The sequence below is a fragment of the Erpetoichthys calabaricus genome, chromosome 7, assembly GCF_900747795.2.
Source record: "Erpetoichthys calabaricus chromosome 7, fErpCal1.3, whole genome shotgun sequence".
NCBI classification, from domain to species: Eukaryota; Metazoa; Chordata; class Cladistia; order Polypteriformes; family Polypteridae; genus Erpetoichthys; species Erpetoichthys calabaricus.
In genome coordinates this window covers 180,979,090-180,998,850 of record NC_041400.2, presented here as the reverse complement: position 1 = coordinate 180,998,850, position 19,761 = coordinate 180,979,090, and the positions used below count along the sequence as shown (strand labels likewise).

At 37.8% G+C, this 19,761-nt stretch overlaps 1 protein-coding gene across 3 annotated transcripts in view; it reads left to right on the top strand.

Annotated features, from left to right (window-relative positions):
- The window catches only part of gne (glucosamine (UDP-N-acetyl)-2-epimerase/N-acetylmannosamine kinase), a 122,548-nt gene that overhangs the window by 94,147 nt on the left and 8,640 nt on the right, over positions 1 to 19,761 (top strand). For all 3 annotated transcript variants that reach the window (XM_028805804.2, XM_051929905.1, XM_028805797.2), the window contains exons 8-11: positions 541 to 670; positions 4,490 to 4,711; positions 7,177 to 7,359; positions 14,640 to 14,756. In XM_028805804.2, the coding sequence (XP_028661637.1) occupies positions 541 to 670; positions 4,490 to 4,711; positions 7,177 to 7,359; positions 14,640 to 14,756 (652 nt within the window). The remainder of the gene's footprint in view (positions 1 to 540; positions 671 to 4,489; positions 4,712 to 7,176; positions 7,360 to 14,639; positions 14,757 to 19,761) is intronic.

The following is a 19,761-nucleotide window of genomic DNA, read 5'->3' as shown; positions in this document are numbered from 1 at the left end:
GCTTTACATAAAGCTGATTTTAATTATTAGTAATGTCCCTAATTCAGTAAGAATTTTGTGTAACATTTGACTGTGATTCCACTAGCCTAACAGTAATATACAATATGTTGTGCAGTTGGGCGGCACGGTGTCGCAGTGGTAGTGCTGCTGCTTCACAGTTAGGAGACCTGGGTTCACTTTCTGGGTCCTCCCTGCATGGAGTTTGCATGTTCTCCCCGTGTCTGCACGGGTTTACTCCGGGCGCTCCGGTTTCCTCCCACAGTCCAAAGACATGCAGGTTAGGTGCATTGGAGATCCTAAATTGTCCCTAGTGTGTGCTTGGTGTGTGTGTGTCCTGCGGTGGGCTGGCGCCCTGCCCAGGGTTTGTTTCCTACCTTGCACCCTGTGTTGGCTGGGATTGGCTCCAGCAGACCCCCGTGACCCTGTGTTAGGATATAGTGGGTTGGATAATGGATGGATGGATGTTGAGCAGTTTATACAGAGATGCCTGCTTGTTTACTTTTCCTAATCTTGTGTGTCTATTGTTTTTATAATTTTTAGGGAGACATAGTGCAAAAATATACAGAATCTAATCCAAAAACCTATGAAGAGAGAATTGAGCTAATTTTGAAAATGTGTGTGAAGGCTGCATCCGATGCAGTACGCTTCAATTGTAGGATACTGGGCGTGGGTAAGTATACAGTTGTCATTATGCAAGCCAAAGATGATCAAATACTGTTGATACAATCATACACAGAAAGGGCATTGACATTGATTCTTTGGATTCACAAGTATAGAAGGAGCTCTCTAAGTAATCATACCATATTCTTTTTTTTTTTTTTTTTTGACATGATCATATTCAGTAATGCAGTATGTAATACAAGTAGAAATAATGTGTGTGTTTTTTTTTAAATCTTATTAGCATTTACCGACACAGTGTTAATAAATGCACTAAAACACCATTGCTAGTTTGTTTTATTTACTTACAATTGCTTAGTGATTGATTTGTTTGCTTTCAGCTTTATTCTTTTACATAGTTTCAATCACAATAAATAATTTACTCATGGCTTTTCAGTGATAGCAGCACTGCTTTACTTGCCTCCAGATTACTCTAGTATTAGACGAGTAGTTTGTCTTCCTTTCTGGAGGTGTGCTGTGTTTCTGGAGAACGTTAACAATAAGGTGGAAGTATAGAGATTGCTTGTTATTATGCTAATTGGTTTAAATTTTGCCTTTACAAATTACTTTACTTACTGTTGTGTTTTTAGTGGGAAATGAGTTTATTGTGGAGGCATTGCTGCAAATCAAGAGATTGTTTATGTACATAATTAACAGGCTTATTTAAAAAATTTACAGGCATGCATGATGATATTAAGCTGGATAAAGTTATATAGGTTTCCTAAAAAATATCTTAAAGGATACTTTCACACTACTACATTTTCATTTAAAAATGACATTTTCAAATAAAAATGATCTCCGTTCACACTAGCGTTTTCACATCATTTAGGAAAGTATCTCTATCCACACTGATACAACTGAAAAAGCAAATGACATAAACGTTTGCTTACACTCGGCAAGTGCACATTAACAGAAAAAAATCCGTGAAGGGACGGTAACACCCCTGGTCACAGGATTTACTGTAATCTGAAAACTGTACTGATGAGTATTATGTTTGCCTATATATACAGCATTCAAGCTGTACGAATGATAATTTAGATGCATAGCAACATAAACATAAGTGGTGTGGAAAGCAAACCCTCTATGTCTGCTATGTTGGCATATGGTCTTCTTCCATGAATAGTAACCAGTGAGGGAATGAGTTCTAATGACCAGGATCCAATCGGGGAAGAACGACATAAATAAGCAGTGTGATTAAAGTCTGTATTTTTAAGTCTTATGTTTTTACTCATTCACATTACAACGCCGAGCCAGTATTTTCAGAAGTATACGATTCTGGTGTGTATTTTTAAAAGTCTGTGCTTTCACCTGTTTTTGAGGGTTAAAAACACTAGGGTTGTGTGGACAAAAAGCAGAAACTGAGACTAATGTCTGCTTTTTTTAAATAAAGAAGTAGTAGTGTGAATGTCATAAGAGTGCAACTCTTGCAGTAGAACTGTTTGACCTAGCGATTGTGTAAGATGTAACAACAATATCAGTTTAGGAGATGTCATTACGGTGGCAGTATTTTTAGAGGATAAATCACAATAGCATTAGCATCCATCCATCCATCCATTTTCCAACCCGCTGAATTCGAACACAGGGTCACGGGGGTCTGATGGAGCCAATCCTAGCCAACACAGGGCACAAGGCAGGAACCAATCCTGGGCAACAACAACAACATTTATTTATATAGCACATTTTCATACAAAAAGTAGCTCAAAGTGCTTTACATAATGAAGAAAAGAAGAATAAAAGACAAAAAAGAAATTAAAATAAGACAACCTTAGTTAACATAATAAGGAGTAAGGTCCGATGGCCAGGGTGGACAGAAAAAACAAAAAAAAACTCCAGAAAGCTGGAGAAAAAAATAAAATCTGTAGGGGTTCCAGGCCACGAGACCGCCCAGTCCCCTTTGGGCATTCTACCTAACATAAATGAAATAGTCCTCTTTGTAGTTAGGGTTCTCACGGAGTCACTTGATGCTGATGGTTATACAGACTTCTGGCTTTTAATCCATCCATCATTGTTGGAACATCATGGTGCTTTGGGTAGATGGTGGTGGCACAAGCCACCACCAATAGGACACCGGAAAAGGAAACAGAAGAGAGAATAGGGGTTAGTACAAATTTTGAATGAATAGTTATTATAATGAATTGGATATACAGAGTGTCAGGATTAAATTACAGTGAAGTTATGAGAAGGCCATGTTAAAGTAATGTGTTTTCAGTAGTTTTTTAAAGTGCTCCACTGTATTAGCCTGGCGAATTCCTACTGGCAGGCTATTCCAGATTTTAGGTGCATAACAGCAGAAGGCCGCCTCACCACTTCTTTTAAGTTTTGCTCTTGGAATTCTAAGGAGACACTCAGTTGAGGGTGCCAACCCACCACAGGACACACACAAACACACCCACACACCAAGCACACACTAGGGACAATTTAGAATCGCCAGTCCACCTAACCAGCATGTCTTTGGACTGTGGGAGGAAACTGGAGCGCCCGGAGAAAACCCACGCAGACACGGGGAGAACATGCAAACTCCACGCTGGGAGGACCCGGGAAGCGAACCCAGGTCCTGTTCTTTGTATTTTTAATATATTCAGAAACCTTACCTATACAGGCATCCTGAAAGTAACTGAACTCATGCTTTAAAGGGCTGTATATGACTTTATATATCTACTCTTATTTATATAATGTGTGTGTGTGTGTATATATATATATATATATATATATATATATATATATATATATATATATATATATATATAATAAAATACTAAGCCGAAAAGTTCAACGATTTTATGTGACATTTTTTGTCATGCTTTAAATTGAGCTTATTTTAAAACCTACATATATAGTATCATTCTTTTCATAATTTATCGAAGTTTAATGTGATGATGTTAGATTTTTAGATTATAATTCAAAAATGGAATAACAAAGTAAAAAATATCAAGAACTCGCGTCTCGAGAGACGAGACTTTGTGCCAAGAGATGTAACCATGCTAGGGGCCATAAATAAAAGACAAAGAGTAGGACAGCTGCTGTACAGGCTTTTAAATGTTCGCAGTGCTGCTCGAGGAGGAGCAGCAGCAGGTTGAGCAAATAGGAGATAAAAAAATGTATTTGTTTCCCATTGTATGACCATTTAAGAGGGGGTTTCGGAGGAGTGACCGCGTCTCCTTGGGGTGCGTTCAGCCCCCCTCTTCACAACACGAGCGGCAGAGAGGTGAAGTGTCTGGTGCGTAGCGCTGGCCTTTTTGGCGAGTGAAGCGAGCAGGGGGCGAACCCCCTAGTTTATATTTAATTATACCTGGATACTAATGGATTTAAAATAAACATATAGTAACATGTTTTTAGATTTTTGAAGTTTTCTAGTGTCAATATTGAATACAAATATTTATTTTATTTGAAGTAAATAACATTGCATACAATCAAGTTGAACTTGTACAACAAATGACTTCATAGTCAAACTAGAAAAAAAGAAAAAAAAAATTAGAAGGTTAAACCAAGAAAGCAGGAACAAAAAGAGAGAAAACCTAGCAAAACAAAATTCAACTCCCACCCGAGAATTCAAATATTTTTGACTGCATCAAGCTTAAACATTGTAAAGTTGTTCAACTAAATAAAAGTGTATGCAAGTTTAGGAAATGCTCATACCACATGCATTATGTAAAGTGATGCTTCCTTTGCTAAATTACAATAAATTAGCTGTTCATACTTAGCACTGTTAAGTCTCAAATGCAAGAAACTCTTGAAATGGTTGGATATAAATAACACCTGTGGCATAGTTTGCTAATATTGAAATAAATAAATATCCAAACACTTCTTTTTGTTCTCCCTCTTTTTTCTATAGGTATTTCAACTGGTGGCCGAGTAAATCCTCATGAAGGAGTGGTCCTCCACTCCACCAAGTTGATTCAGGAGTGGAACTCTGTTGATCTAAGAACACCCATATCTGATGCGCTCCATCTTCCTGTTTGGGTTGATAATGATGGAAACTGTGCAGCTTTAGCAGAAAAAAAATTTGGTCATGGGAAAGGAGTTGAAAACTTTGTTACAGTCATCACAGGGACAGGTACAACGATCCACTTCATTACATACTTGTTCCTTAATTTGCAGAATTCCAATAAAAAGTAGGTTTTTTCTTGGCTGGATTTCTTAGCCTTACTGGCATAGTTTATGGTGTCTAAAATGCCCTACAAAATCAACAAATATTTTCTTAGCGTCAAACTACTACTGACTTTGGATCATCTTCCCCAGTGCGGCTAGTGATCCAGACTTTCATTAATTTTAACAGATCAATGCACATTCTGTTTGAGCAGTACATAGTAAAGTGTTGAATAATGTAAGTGAAACTTGCCATCTTATGCTATTAATTCATGTGATGACAGAAAACCTTTCAAGCAGCTGGGATGAATATATGGTCCATGGTTGTAATGTGTGAACCCATAGAACTGCAGAAATTTATATGGCTGAATCTGTCATAAATTTATTGCAGTATATCCGGAATGTGTCTTTTCTTTTAGTTAGCAAAACATTACTTGATGTAGTAGTTATAAATAAAAATTCATGTTATGTTTAGTCACTTAATGTAATCTCTCCATAGTGAATTTAAATGCTTCTAGATATACTTGTTTGTGTTTTACAGGAAATTGCTCAAGCAATCTAAAAGCAAAAATCTTGATTAGCTATTGGGATAAATAAAATTATCTGTCTGTTTCTCTGTCTGAAGTCTCTCAAGAAGAATCAGATCTGGGACAGCTTCTCTTTTTAATGTACATAATTGATCTGGATAAGAAAATAAATAAAAGACAGTTACCTTATATACTCGTGTATAAGTCAGTTCTTGAAACCCGAAAAATCGATAATAAAATCAAACCCCGACTTATACGCCCATTCAAAAATACACATCTTCTTGCTTCGTCCAATCTCGCATCAGTTTCTCAGACACAGCGAATTTTGTTGCAGCAGCTCAGTTAACAATTTCTTTCACCACTTCAACAACTTTTAATTTAAAATCAGCTTCATATTTTCTTCTGATCGAACACTCCATTGTAGATCAGGGATGCTCTTATGATAAAGGTGTATGAGGGTGTGAGATACACAAAACAGTGCAAACGTCGCTTCGGAATAATTTGGGTATTACCGTGTGGTCACGTAGGCACAATACATAGTAACCACGGAGCACAATGCCTTTTTTTCTCTCTCAGGTGGCCGTTAGCATATCATAATCTCTTGGATCAGTAGCGTGTGTTCTCCGCATTTGATGTATACGACCAACGAAATAAAATAAAATACCGGGAATTATACGGTAAAATCAAGCCCTGATTTATCTGCGGGAGAACTTAAATGTGAGTATATACGATAAGTTTGCACATAATACCAAACTACGTGGAAAAGCAGATAATCTAAAATTGACGATATCATTACAGATGGACCTGGACAGGCTTGGCCAGATTTGTGGAAGACAAACTTTAATGTAAACTGTAAAGTTTTACACAAAGAAAGTAAAAATGTTAGATTTGAATACACAATGGGAGGTTTGAAACTTGAAATTAGATTTGGAAGGTTGCCAGTTCAAATGCCATTACTTCCAGAAGGGATCCTACTCTACTGGGCCCTTGAGCAAGGCCCCTAACCTTAAAATTGTTCTAGGGGTGCTGTACTATGGCTGATCCTGTGCTCTGACCTCCCCCTCTGGGATTAATAAAGTGTACCAGATACCAAAATACCAAAATCTTCTAAAATGAACATAGGAGTTGCAGTGGACTCTTCCCATTCCATATCCAGACAGTAGTGATTGAGAAGGCTAATAGGGTATTAGTTATGTAGGGTTCAAGTCAAGGAAGGTTATATTTAAGCTGTATAACAAATATAGTGAGGTCTTTTGAGGAGAAGTTTGTGTAGTTTTGGTCTCCATATTACAAAAAGATGTATTAGAGCTAGAAAAAAATTAAGATGAAGGGTGACTAGGCTGCTTCAAGGACAGTAAGGTATGGACTAAGAGGAAATGTTGAAGGACTTGAACCCTTTAGTTCAAGATAAAGAAGATTTAAACATGACATGATTGAATATTTTATCAAACATGCAAAAATAAAAAAATGAAAAACAACTGGATGAGTACAGGACAAAAATGATTTAGATCTCTTAACAACTAGCTTAAAGAGTACAACTTCTGCCAGTAGGACTGTTTCACCTAGAGATTGTGTAAGGTTTAAAAGAAATTTCAGTTGTTGTGATTTTGTGTCATTACAGTGGGGGTATTTTGAGAGGTGAACCATAATAACATTAATCTGTTATTTATTTAGAGTGCTTAGCCATACAAGCATCTTGAATGTAATCGGCTCATACTTAAAAGGGCTGTATATTACTTCAAATATAGTTACACCTGGAGGCGACTTCTTCTTTTTTTTTCTTTTGGCTGCTAATGGATTTAAAATAAACATATAGTAAAATGGTTTTAGATTTCTAAAGAAATATCCTAATAATGTTCTATTCATGCTATTCTTTTGAGTTAACGTTTTGCATTCTGTTTTCTAGGTATTGGAGGTGGAATTGTTCACAACAATGAACTGATTCATGGCAGCGGTTTCTGTGCAGCAGAGTTGGGACACATAATGGTGTCAGTTGATGGCCCAGAGTGCATGTGTGGGAGCCAGGGCTGCATTGAAGCTTATGCATCAGGAATGGCACTGCAGAGAGAGGCCAAGAAGCTACATGATGGTGATGTTTTATTTTATTATTGTGTCCCAATTCAGTCTAAATAAGAAATGTGTTTGTGTTTTAGTGTCATTTTAGTTGCTCATTAAATGATATTTAATAAAATTGTTAATTGTGTTTAGGTGCATAGTACAGTACACCCCCAAAATTCATAGGGGTTACGTTCCTAGAGCACCCGCAAATTGTGAAAAACCGCAAATTTTGGATGTGGTTAAAAAAATGCTTATTTTTCTAGTTTAAACCCTAAATATGCCCCCAAAACACTTTAATTTAATTTCAAACTCAGCTTAATACATTACCTAAAAATAAAGAATGTAAAGGTAAACCCGTATACTGCACCCGTGTACTGCTATGTCTCCCGCAGTACTAGAATGTAAAATACCAATGTTACCGCTATATGTACTGTAATTCATGCAAGTGCGTTTTCATTGCCAGAAGCCTTAGAAGGTGCAGGGCGTTTCGGCTGCATCTTGAGGCTTTAACCCTTAAACTGCCACATACTTGGGGCTTAATGCATCCCTAGACCCCAAATACTGTTTTGCTACACTTTTTAAGTAAACGTCACAATTCACAAAGAAAAAGTGAAATTTTAATGGAACGCATTTTTTTTCATGCAAAGAGCATCACAATTACTGCAACACTGATAATTTTACACAAAGTACAAGTTTATTTTCAGTAATGTTTCATTGCAAACCTATTGTCTTAATTTCATCAGTAATAAATTTTATTACTTAATTACTAGGGGGCTTTGCACCCTGCTCACTTCACTCGCCAAGAAATGTGTCTGACAGTAGCATTCACACAAATGAGAATTGATTTCTCTCACGGGATTTCACTTTCAGCAAACAACAAGTCTCTTAGTTCTCGTAGATGCGCCTCTTCATTGGAAAGAAACACTAGTGTTTTTTTTTTTCCCTGATGGCAACACAAATTAGACGATCTACAAGTCTCCAACTTAATCTCTTTTCACTGTTAAGTTATTTCACCGAGTAACAATTTCCATTTGTTTGCACTAATGCAATCTTTGCTATTTTTTTTTTTTTTTTTTGAGACTTTCGAATTTTCATACTTCCATTATCTCTAACCTGCTCTGCATGTGTATCACACCAACGTTTTTGAATTCTTTACGACGTTCTACTTTGTCATCTACTCTTTGTTTTATTTCTGGCCCTGGGAGTGGTTAAATCTTGTGGCACAAAGACTTGTCTCGCGGGACATGAAAGTGTCTCTGTGAGAAAATCACGTTTCGTCTCCTTCCAACCTTCCAAGATTTTTTTTATAATAGACAACATTTAAATTTTATTAGTCAATTGCAGCAAACTTTGATTTATAAGATGCTGTTTGAATGCTTGTGAATCACTGTTTTACTTTTTTAAATGTACTTACTCATTCAAAACCTGTCCTTTTACAAAGGTAAAGGGTTTTTATCCAAAACACACACACACACACACACATATATATATATATATATATATATATATATATATATATGTATGTGTGTGTGCGTGCGTGTGTGTGTGTATAATATATACAGGTGCTGGTCATAAAATAAGAATATCATGACAAAGTTGATTTATTTCAGTAATTCCATTCAAAAAGTGAAACTTGTGTGTTAGATTCATTCATTACACACAGACTGATGTATTTCAAATGTTTATTTCTTTTAATGTTGATGATTATAACTGACAACTAATGAAAGTCCCAAATTCAGTATCTCGGAAAATTAGAATATTGTGAAAAGGTTCAATATTGAAGACACCTGGTGCCACACTCTAATCAGCTAATTAACTCAAAACACCTACAAAAGCCTTTAAATGGTCTCTCAGTCGAGTTCTGTAGGCTACACAATCATGGGGAAGACTGCTGACTTGACAGTTGTCCAAAAGACGACCATTGACACCTTGCACAAGGAGGGCAAGACACAAAAGGTCATTGCTAAAGAGGCTGGCTGTTCACAGAGCTCTGTGTCCAAGCACATTAATAGAGAGGCGAAGGGAAGGACAAGATGTGGTAGAAAAAAGTGGACAAGCAATAGGGATAACCGCACCCTGGAGAGGATTGTGAAACAAAACCCATTCAAAAATGTGGGGGAGATTCACAAAGAGTGGACTGCAGCTGGAGTCAGTGATTCAAGAACCACCACGCACAGACGTATGCAAGACATGGGTTTCAGCTGTCGCATTCCTTGTGTCAAGCCACTCTTGAACAAGAGAGAGCATCAGAAGCGTCTCGCCTGGGCTAAAGACAAAAAAGACTGGACTGCTGCTGAGTGGTCCAAAGTTATGTTCTCTGATGAAAGTAAATTTTGCATTTCCTTTGGAAATCAAGGTCCCAGAGTCTGGAGGAAGAGAGGAGAGGCACAGAATCCACGTTGCGTGAGGTCCAGTGTAAAGTTTCCACAGTCAGTAATGGTTTGGGGTGCCATGTCATCTGCTGGTGTTGGTCCATTGTGTTTTCTGAGGTCCAAGGTCAACGCAGCCATCTACCAGGAAGTTTTAGATCACTTCATGCTTCATGCTGCTGACAAACTTTATGGAGATGCAGATTTCATTTTCCAACAGGACCTGGCACCTGCACACAGTGCCAAAGCTACCAGTACCTGGTTTAAGGACCATGGTATCCCTGTTCTTGATTGGCCAGCAAACTCACCTGACCTCAACCCCATAGAAAATCTATGGGGTATTGTGAAGAGGAAGATGCAATACGCCAGACCCAACAATTCAGAAGAGCTGAAGGCCACTATCAGAGCAACATGGGCTCTCATAACACCTGAGCAGTGCCACAGACTGATGGACTCCATGCCACGCCGCATTGCTGCAGTAATCCAGGCCAAAGGAGCCTCAACTAAATATTGAGTGCTGTACATGCTCATACTTTTCATGTTCATACCTTTCAGTTGGCCAACATTTCTAAAAATCCTTTTTTTGCATTGGTCTTAATTGATATTCTAATTTTCCGAGATACTGAATTTGGGACTTTCATTAGTTGTCAGTTATAATCATCAACATTAAAAGAAATAAACATTTGAAATACATCAGTCTGTGTATAATGAATGAATCTAATATACAAGTTTCACTTTTTGAATGGAATTACTGAAATAAATCAACTTTGTCATGATATTATAATTTTATGACCAGCACCTGTATACAGTATATATATATAATATACTGTACTGTGCAAAAGTTTTAGGCAGGTGTGAAAAAATGCTGTAAGCAAAGAATGCTTTCAAAAAATGGAAGTGTTAATCATTTATTTTCATCAATCAACAAAATGCAGTGAATGAACAAAAGAGAAATGTAAATCAAATCAATATTTGGTGTGACCACCTTTTGTCTTCAAAACAGCATCAGTTCTTCTAGGTACACTTGCACACAGTTTTTGAAGGAACTCGGCTGGTAGGTTGTTCCAAACATCTTGGAGAACTAACCACAGATCTTCTGTGGAAGTAGGCTTCCTCACATCCTTCTGTCTCTTCATGTAATCCCAGACACACTCGATGATGTTGAGTTCAGGGATCTATGGGGGCCATACCATTACTTCCAGGACTTCTTGTTCATCTTTACACTGAAGATAGCTCTTAATGACTTTGGCTGTTTGTTTGGGGTCGTTGTCCTGCTGCAGAATACATTTGGGGCCAATCATACGCCTCCCTGATGGTGTTGCATAATGGATATGTATCTGCCTGTATTTCTCAGCATTGAGAACACCATTAATCCTGACCAAATCTCCAACTCCATTTGCAGAAATGCAGCCCCAAACGTTCAAGGAACCTCCACCATGCTTCACTGTTGCCTGCAGACACATGTAGATAGATAGATAGATAGATGTACCGCTCTCCAGCCCTTCGATGAACAAACTGCCTTCTACTACAGCCAAATATTTCAAATTTTGACTCATCAGTCCAGAGCACCTGCTGCCATTTTTCTGCACCTCAGTTCCTATGTTTTCGTTTATACTTGAGTTGCTTGGCATTGTTTCCACGTTGGAGGTATGGCTTTTTGGCTGCAACTCTTCCATGAAGACCATTTCTGGCCAGACTTCTCCGGACAGTAGATGGGGTTACCTGGGTCCCACTGGTTTCTGCCAGTTCTGAGCTGATGGCACTACTGGACATCTTCCGATTTTGAAGGGTAATAAGCTTGATGTGTCTTTCATCTGCTGCACTAAGTTTCCTTAGCCGACCACTGCATCTACGATCCTCAACGTTGCCCGTTTCTTTGTGCTACTTCAAAAGAGCTTGAACAGCACATCTTGAAACCCCAGTCTGCTTTGAAATCTTTGTCTGGGAGAGACCTTGCTGATGCAGTAGAACTACCTTGTGTCTTGTTGCTGTGCTCAATCTTGCCATGACATGAAACTGTCTTCCACAACCTCACCTTGGTAGCAGAGTTTGGCTGTTCCTCACCCAATTTTAAGCCTTCTACACAGCTGTTTCTGTTTCAGTTAATGACTGTGTTTCAACCTACGTGTGACATTGATGATCATTAGCACCTGTTTGGTAGAATTGGTTGATCAGACACCTGACTAGAATCCTACAAAATCCCTGACTTTGTGCAAGTGGACCTATAAGAATTGATTCTCGTTTGAAGACAAAAGGTAGTAACACCAAATATTGATTTGATTTAGATTTTTCTTTTGTTCACTCACTTTGCATTTTGTAAATTGATAACAATAAACATTCATTATTTATATTTCTGAAAGCATTCTTTGTTTATAGCATTTTTTCACACCTGCCTAAAACTTTTGCACAGTACCGTATATATAATGTTAGCAGCTGGAGATCCACAAAGGGAGGAAAAATGAATGACGTATCATAAAGTAGTTTTTATTCCCTAGCTTTCAGCTACTACCAGGGGCCTTCATCAGAGGATAATGCTTAGACTTACAAGAATCAAAGGCAATATATAGCACAGTTTGTTGGGGGGGGGTACAGGTCGTAACGTTTTATTTATTATGAACATGTTCTACTTAAGTTTGCATATGCTGGGTTTATGTCCAAATGTCTGTTAATGGCGTTTTTGTCTGATAGCCAAGATTCTGACAGTTCTTTGGCACTTTTAGTACTGGCCTTAAATCTTACTTGTACATTGTCCCAGTTAAACGTATGTCCTGTTGATTTTGTATGTGTAAAGATCTGTGATTGTGAGTCCTTCCTTCTAACAGCGTTGTGATGTTCCTGTATGCGAGTTGCAATTCTTTTTGATGTTTGTCCTATGTATACCGCTGGGCAAGAACTGCATGGAATGCTATAAACTGCATTTCGAATTGTGCTATATATTGCCTTTGATTCTTGTAAGTCTAAGCATTATCCTCTGAAGAAGGCTCCTGGTAGGGGCTGAAAGCTCAGGAATAAAAATTACTTTATGATACGTGATTCATTTTTTTCTCCTTTTCTGGATCTCTAGCTGCTAATATGCAAACCGTATCACAGACCTTCGCTTCCATATATAATATATACAGTGGGTATGGAAAGTATTCAGACCCCCTTCAAGTTTTCACTCTTTGTCATATTGCAGCCATTTGCTAAAATCATTTAAATTAATTTTTTCCCTCATTAATGTACATACAGCACCCCATATTGACAGACAAAAAAAAGAATTTTTGAAATTGTTGCAGATTTATTAAAAAAGAAAAACTGAAATATCACATGGTCCTAAGTATTCAGACCCTTTGCTCAGTATTTAGTAGAAGCACCCTTTTGAGCTAATACAGCCATGAGTCTTCTTGGGAAAGATGCAACAAGTTTTTCACACCTCGATTTGGGGATCCTCTGCCATTCCTCCTTGCAGATCCTCTCCAGTTCTGTCAGGTTGGATGGTAAACGTTGGTGGACAGCCATTTTTAGGTCTCTCCAGAGATGCTCAATTGGGTTTAAGTCAGGGCTCTGGCTGGGCCATTCAAGAACAGTCACAGAGTTGTTGTGACGCCACTCCTTCGTTATTTTAGCTGTGTGCTTAGGGTCATTGTCTTGTTGGAAGGTAAACCTTCGGCCCAGTCTGAGGTCCTTAGCACTCTGGAGAAGGTTTTTGCCCAGGATATCCCTGTACTTGGCCGCATTCATCTTTCCCTCAATTGCAACCAGTCGTCCTGTCCCTGCAGCTGAAAAACACCCCCACAGCGTGATGCTGCCACCGCCATGCTTCACTGTGGGGACTGTATTGGACAAGTGATGAGCAGTGCCTGGTTGTCTCCACACATACCGCTTAGAATTAAGGCCAAAAAGTTCTACCTTGGTCTCATCAGACCAGAGAATCTTATTTCTCACCATCTCAGAGTCCTTCAGGTGTCTTTTAGCAAACTCCATGCGGGCTGTCATGTGTCTTGCACTGAGGTATGTATATGGGGTGCTGTGTGTACATTAATGAGGGAAAAAATTAATTTAAATGATTTTAGCAAATGGCTGCAATATGACAAAGAGTGAAAAATTGAAGGGGGTCTGAATACTTTCCGTACCCCACTGTATATAATATATATAATATAATGTGTGTGTGTGTATATATGTATTGTTAAGAGAGATGATTCTTGTTTTAAGAGAAGAGTTGGGTAAATGAAAAATAACTCGTGCATAAAAGTACATGAAAAGCCAGGGCCTCTTAACTCTTTTACCAAGGTATACATAACCTTATGGTAAAATAAAAGAGCAGCAAGTTACCTAATGAAAGAACCTCAAGAATGAAAAGTATAATATTAGAGATGGACATTCTGAATGCTGCGGTGGGCTGGCGCCCTGCCCAGGGTTTGTTCCTGCCTTGCGCCCTGTGTTGGCTGAGATTGGCTTCAGCAGACTCCCGTGAGCCTGTAGTTAGGATATAGCGGGTTGGATAATTACTGCCTGACATTCTGAATGATTTTTATTCTAATACTCTAAAATGGCACAAAAAGCATATCTGAACTCTCTCACTGTTCGGCTACCATTTTCTAGTATTCACTCATGATGGTCGTATAATTTGGGAAACCAAATACCAGAACAGGGTAATTGAAAGATAACATTTGCAATTATTTTGATCAGCAATACTTTATTTTGCCTGCCGTTTTATATCCAGCTATGTACAGTTTGTGAATTTCTGAATTTAATCTTTAAAAATACTAGTGTTTTATGGCAGAGCTTTATTGTGTTCCAAATGATTTATTCTAAGAAAAGAACTACATTTCTTAATGTGCAAATTCAGGTATAACAGTCAAATGATCAGAAGAGTATTCTCCTTTTCATCACCAAGCTTCTGGAGATTTGGAAATCATGTTGTGAAGGTTTAAATTTGAACACTTTCCAATTTTCTCCACAGAGGACCAACTTCTGGTTGAAGGCATGTCAGTAAAGAACGATGAGCCTGTCACTGCTATTCATCTCATTCAAGCTGCTCAAATGGGTAATTCAAAAGCAGACAGCATTTTAAGAACAGGTGGGTCTGTCAAGAACATAGATCCTTTTTGAGTGAGAATTTTAGTGTTTTTTTTAATATATATTATGCAATTTGTGATAAAATCAGTACTTTTGTACACAACAAAAAGAAAAGTTTGCAAACCAGTTCTATCAAGAGCTATGCATTTTGAGAAAATTGAAATAATTTGAATTAAATAATAAATTGAAATACCCTTACAAAATAAATATGAAGTGTAAAAAAAATTGTGTATAAAAAATAATGCATATATGCATTACTTGGACAAGGAGCTGTGATACATCTTCTGTTCAGACTGAGATCAAAACTAAGACATCAAATTAACTGCAACAGTTGTGCCTGTGATAAATAAATTGGTTGAAAAGAGAGACAATAGTTACAGAGGTATTTGAAGAGAAAACTTTAATATCTCAGAGCTAACACTACTCTGTAGCATTTTCCCCACATTAACAGCACAAGACTAACTTAATGCTGCATTTTATGTCAGTACCAGAAAGAAGACTATAATTAAGGATGTCCCAATTCAATCTAGTTCTTACTTGAGGAACTTCAATATGATGTTTTTTTAAAAAACAATACTAATTACATCTTTCTTCTACACAGAGCTTAAGATTAATTTATTCCATTCATTATCCGTCCTTGTTCTTGTTCTGCATAAATTAGTACTCGTAGTTTTTAGTTATTGCTTGAGCTCCTTTAGCCTTGGTGTACTTATCATTTCTGTTATGGGACATCCTTTTATTGACTGATTCATAGTTAATTTTAAGTTAATAGGTGAGACCATGATAGCTGTGATCTATATACTCTAATCCCGAGGGAATAATAATCCTAAAAATAAATTAAAGATTTGACCACTCTGTTGGTAAAACATCATAATAGTCTAATCCTGTTTGAACAAACTTTTCAAGATCCTTTAATTTCTTTAACTCTTTGAGGGCTGAATATTTTCTCCAAGAAACAGTTTCTGAAAAGCAATGGTTTCACACAGAAATCAACATACAACATCTGTTGCTGCATGCTGTGGCTGCCAGTTTACCAAGAATATGCGTCAGGCTTGCTGCCAGGCTGTCTTTGCATGGCTGAGTCAAAGTCACAGTGCATTGCAATCTGGTATCTACCTCTTATCATTATTAAGTGGCAGTCCTCCCTGGCGAACATTGTCAGTACAACGATTAGCTGGGGACCAATCAGCTAAAGCTGGAACCTGACATTCGTTTCCAATCACTTGTATCAAAATCTGAGTCCGACGAGTCCAGTTCAGAGATAACAGGCAAAACGTCTTCCATGGAGTGTTTTGCTTTACACATTCACTTTGATCTCTCGCCAAATGTCAGTGCCATTTTTGCTGTTGTTTGCACCTTGCTACTCACATGAAGGCAGGAAATCTCGGTCAAACCAATGAATCTAATTTTCCTTCTAGCAACAAGCGTCCAACTAAAACATAACGGTTGGTTTTGTCAAAGCTTACAGTCGAGTACCATCGTCAACTCCTCCTTTTGACAAAAGTCGACATCAGCCCTGAAAGAGTTAATAAAAGTCAAACAATGGAATCAGGAGCAATATCAGTCAGTTAGAGTGTATTTATTAATTGGTTTCAGTTGATCTGATAAAGTGTGCCAGCATTGTCTGTGACAGACAAGGATGGTTTGTTTCTTGTATGCAGTACTGCAGTCTGGTCTCCAGCTTCTTTCAACCATGTCATAGTAAAAGTGTTTTCACCAAATGGCTAGACAAACTAATGTTTTCTGTTTTGTTTTTGTAAAACCAAATGCATATTCTTCCTTTCTACCAGGCATAAATCTGTTCACATTTCAAATTAGACTGCTTCATACAGTATAGATCCTTCACTCCCAAAATATTTCATCAACCTAACCTTGGCTGTGTCATTGAATAAACATGAGAGTGTGATGCCCGGGTTTGCCCTCAATTGGCATATTCCTCTTTGAACCCATGCCATAGATAGTCATAGAATGAGATGGACTAGGATGAATAAGGACATGAAACAATAAGAGGTGGTGCAAAGCGTTCATGTTTTTAGTAACAAAATGTCACAAACAGTACATAAAGTGCAATGTAAATTTTCAATAAATAAATAAATAAGAGTTCAATAAAAGCCCAGAGCATTCATGAAGAAGGTAAAATCGAATAAATAATGATTATAATTGATCCATTAAAGTCAAGGGTAAAATACTCTTTCTGGTGCTCCATCTCGTTTTTCAATGATCTCTTCCTCTCCTCTCACTCCACTCAGTCAACTCCCACGTATAATCAGCAGGAGCGAGAATCTAGTGACAGCTGCACCTAAACGATTCATGTCCTAGTCACCTTTCTGTCAGGACACACTGAGCTTGACTCGCTCATCCCTTCATCATCTTCAGTGTTGGCAGGGTCCCTAGGAATCTCAATTGCTCCTGCTGTCTGTAGGACAGTCTACCACTGAAGCGCCTCTGACATGCTCCTCCATGGGGCTTCCCCGACCCCTTCGCCGCCCTCAAACTGCATTGACTCCCAACTCATTTCATTCTCTTTCTTTCCTGCTTAGTCTCTTATATCTTCCATGGGTGCAGGCAACTTCATTACAACCTGCAGAGTGCATCGTGCCCAATGAGCCCAGTCTCACCACTAAACTCCCAGGGCTGCATGACTACTCCTACCCATGGAGCCTGAGCAGCACTGTTATTATTTAAAAACTAGCACTCGGCCATGGACCGCTAAAGCAGTTTTCCCCAGAGAGAGACGATCAACAAACTGTTTTTATCAGGAAAAACAAAACATGTGGAGAACACCAAGTGTACACTGATAAAAACGGTTCTCACAGCTCATTAAATAATAGCAGCAAAAGACAGAGGCAGGAGTGTAAACATGATAAGAAGTCTGTACTAACCTTAACAAATAAATGTAATGAAAGTAAAAAAAAAAAAAAACAAAACATAACAGTCTTGTCTGGAAAACAAGTACAGACTGACCTTGTAAGATGGACAGAAATTAGAAATTATTACGACTTCTGAAAATGAAAACTATACTATAAGGCAATGCTTCTAATTCTTCACTCGATACTGCTGTCAAGCTTTCTAGTAACTTTTACTCAGAACCACAAACTTTATATGACACATAAAATAACACACTACTCCACAGCCGACACTGTTTCTTTTGAGGAGGAAGACCCCATTTTCTTCTGTATACTTTGTGTTTCTATGTCTTCAATAGTATACACTTATGACACAGGCACAGGTTTTCAGTTAAGAATTATATTTGAGATTTCACATATCATTCAGTCTTGTACTCCAGCTTGACAGGCTTCCATCGCTCAAACAGATAGTGATGACATTTAGGCTTTACGTTTGACCACAATGGGCTAAAATGTACTACTTCCAGTTCAGAATGGTGTGCTTTAAATGTGACCAAATAAAGCACAAAGCTGCCATTATGATCACAATACCAGATTCCTCAAGAATGTCACTTAAATTTCTAGGGTTCTGCTTGTAGAAATGTGTGAAGATGTACTTCTGTTTTTGAAGTCACTCTGGATAAATCTAATCCAACCTAATTAAAGCAACCATTCATGCCATTTCCTCTCAAAAAGCTGTTGTATAGCTTTTAACCACTAGGTGGTGCCACAGTCCAAGAGAATTAGTCCCAGTAACCGCATTAGCTGACAGCTTCTCTTAAATGCGCTGGATATGCAAGCTTTCCAGGCATCTCAGGCCCCTTCTTCAGGCAAGATCTTGCCTGAAGAAGAGACCTCAAAAGCTTGCATATTGTAATCTTTTTATTTAGTCAGTAAAAGGTGACATTTTGCTTGACTTTTCACTACATTCATAATGGCTAACACGGTACAACACCCTAGTACTAAAGATGATTCCCTTAAATTCATAGCTCATAACCAACTTCATTCATTCTTTTTGAAATTCACTATTCTGGAGTTTGCTTTTGTATTTTTTTTACCTTGATGCATATTTTAGCACAGCTAGAGAAGTGTCACAAAAGTAATAGTTTCTGCTTTTTGTAACTGAAAGAATGAATTTACTCAATTCTCAATTTAAGTGATGCATTTCAATATAGAGCAAACACATCTGCAGTAAAGCTTTCAATTTATCCCAAAAATAAGATTTTTTGCAGCACGGGACACCGATTGAGTGTGGCAGGCAGGAGCCTGGTGGTCAGTGAATCGCATGGGACAAAGCTAAGTCTATGAGTGTTCCTCACCCAGATTTTTTAAGGTTACAGAAAAATGTAATACAAGTGACCGACCCTGTGTCTGTTTTGGTTAAAGTAGCTGAAGTGGTTGAGCACTGAATAAATGAAAATGTGTTTTAAAATTGTCATTTTAAAGTTGATGTATTAACAAGAACAAAATCAGAAGTATGGCAGTTATTTTCTGTTATCTTTACTAATGAAGAAATCACGCTTTGAGCTTAGAGTGATGATTGATTGATTCACTTGTAGCATAAAGCAGCACAAAGTCAGAGATCTCAGGTGCAAAGGTGAAGAGAAGAAGAGTATTTGGAGCAGAGTGATACTTTTAGGGTGCTGGAGATGTTTTTAGCACAACTTCACCTGACAGCTCAGAGACTGGATGTATACAATCCTACTTTCAAAAAGTATTGTAAAGGGATGTGCTTGAGAAACACAAGACTGTCCATTTACTAATGACAATACAAGAAACAGTTGTCACCTTCTTTGGACATTCATGGAAAGCTTACAAAAGTCAGAATACAATTATACATTGAGAAATATTTGAAAGTGGGAAAAACTAAATGAGCAAGGACCCTGCGCTCTGACCACGAATACGTCACGTGACAATTTTCCCTCAGGGATTTATGAAGTATAGCAAAAAAACTACCAAACAATGCAGTGGTGAAGTCAGCAGTCCTACACTTTTCTGTTTTGTGATGACCATAAAAGCATTAAAATGCAGAAATTTTCAAAATGTTTCATGAAAACTTGTAAATTAAATTGTCTCATATTCGACCGAACATGAAGAAATTGTAAAACTCATCAGACACTT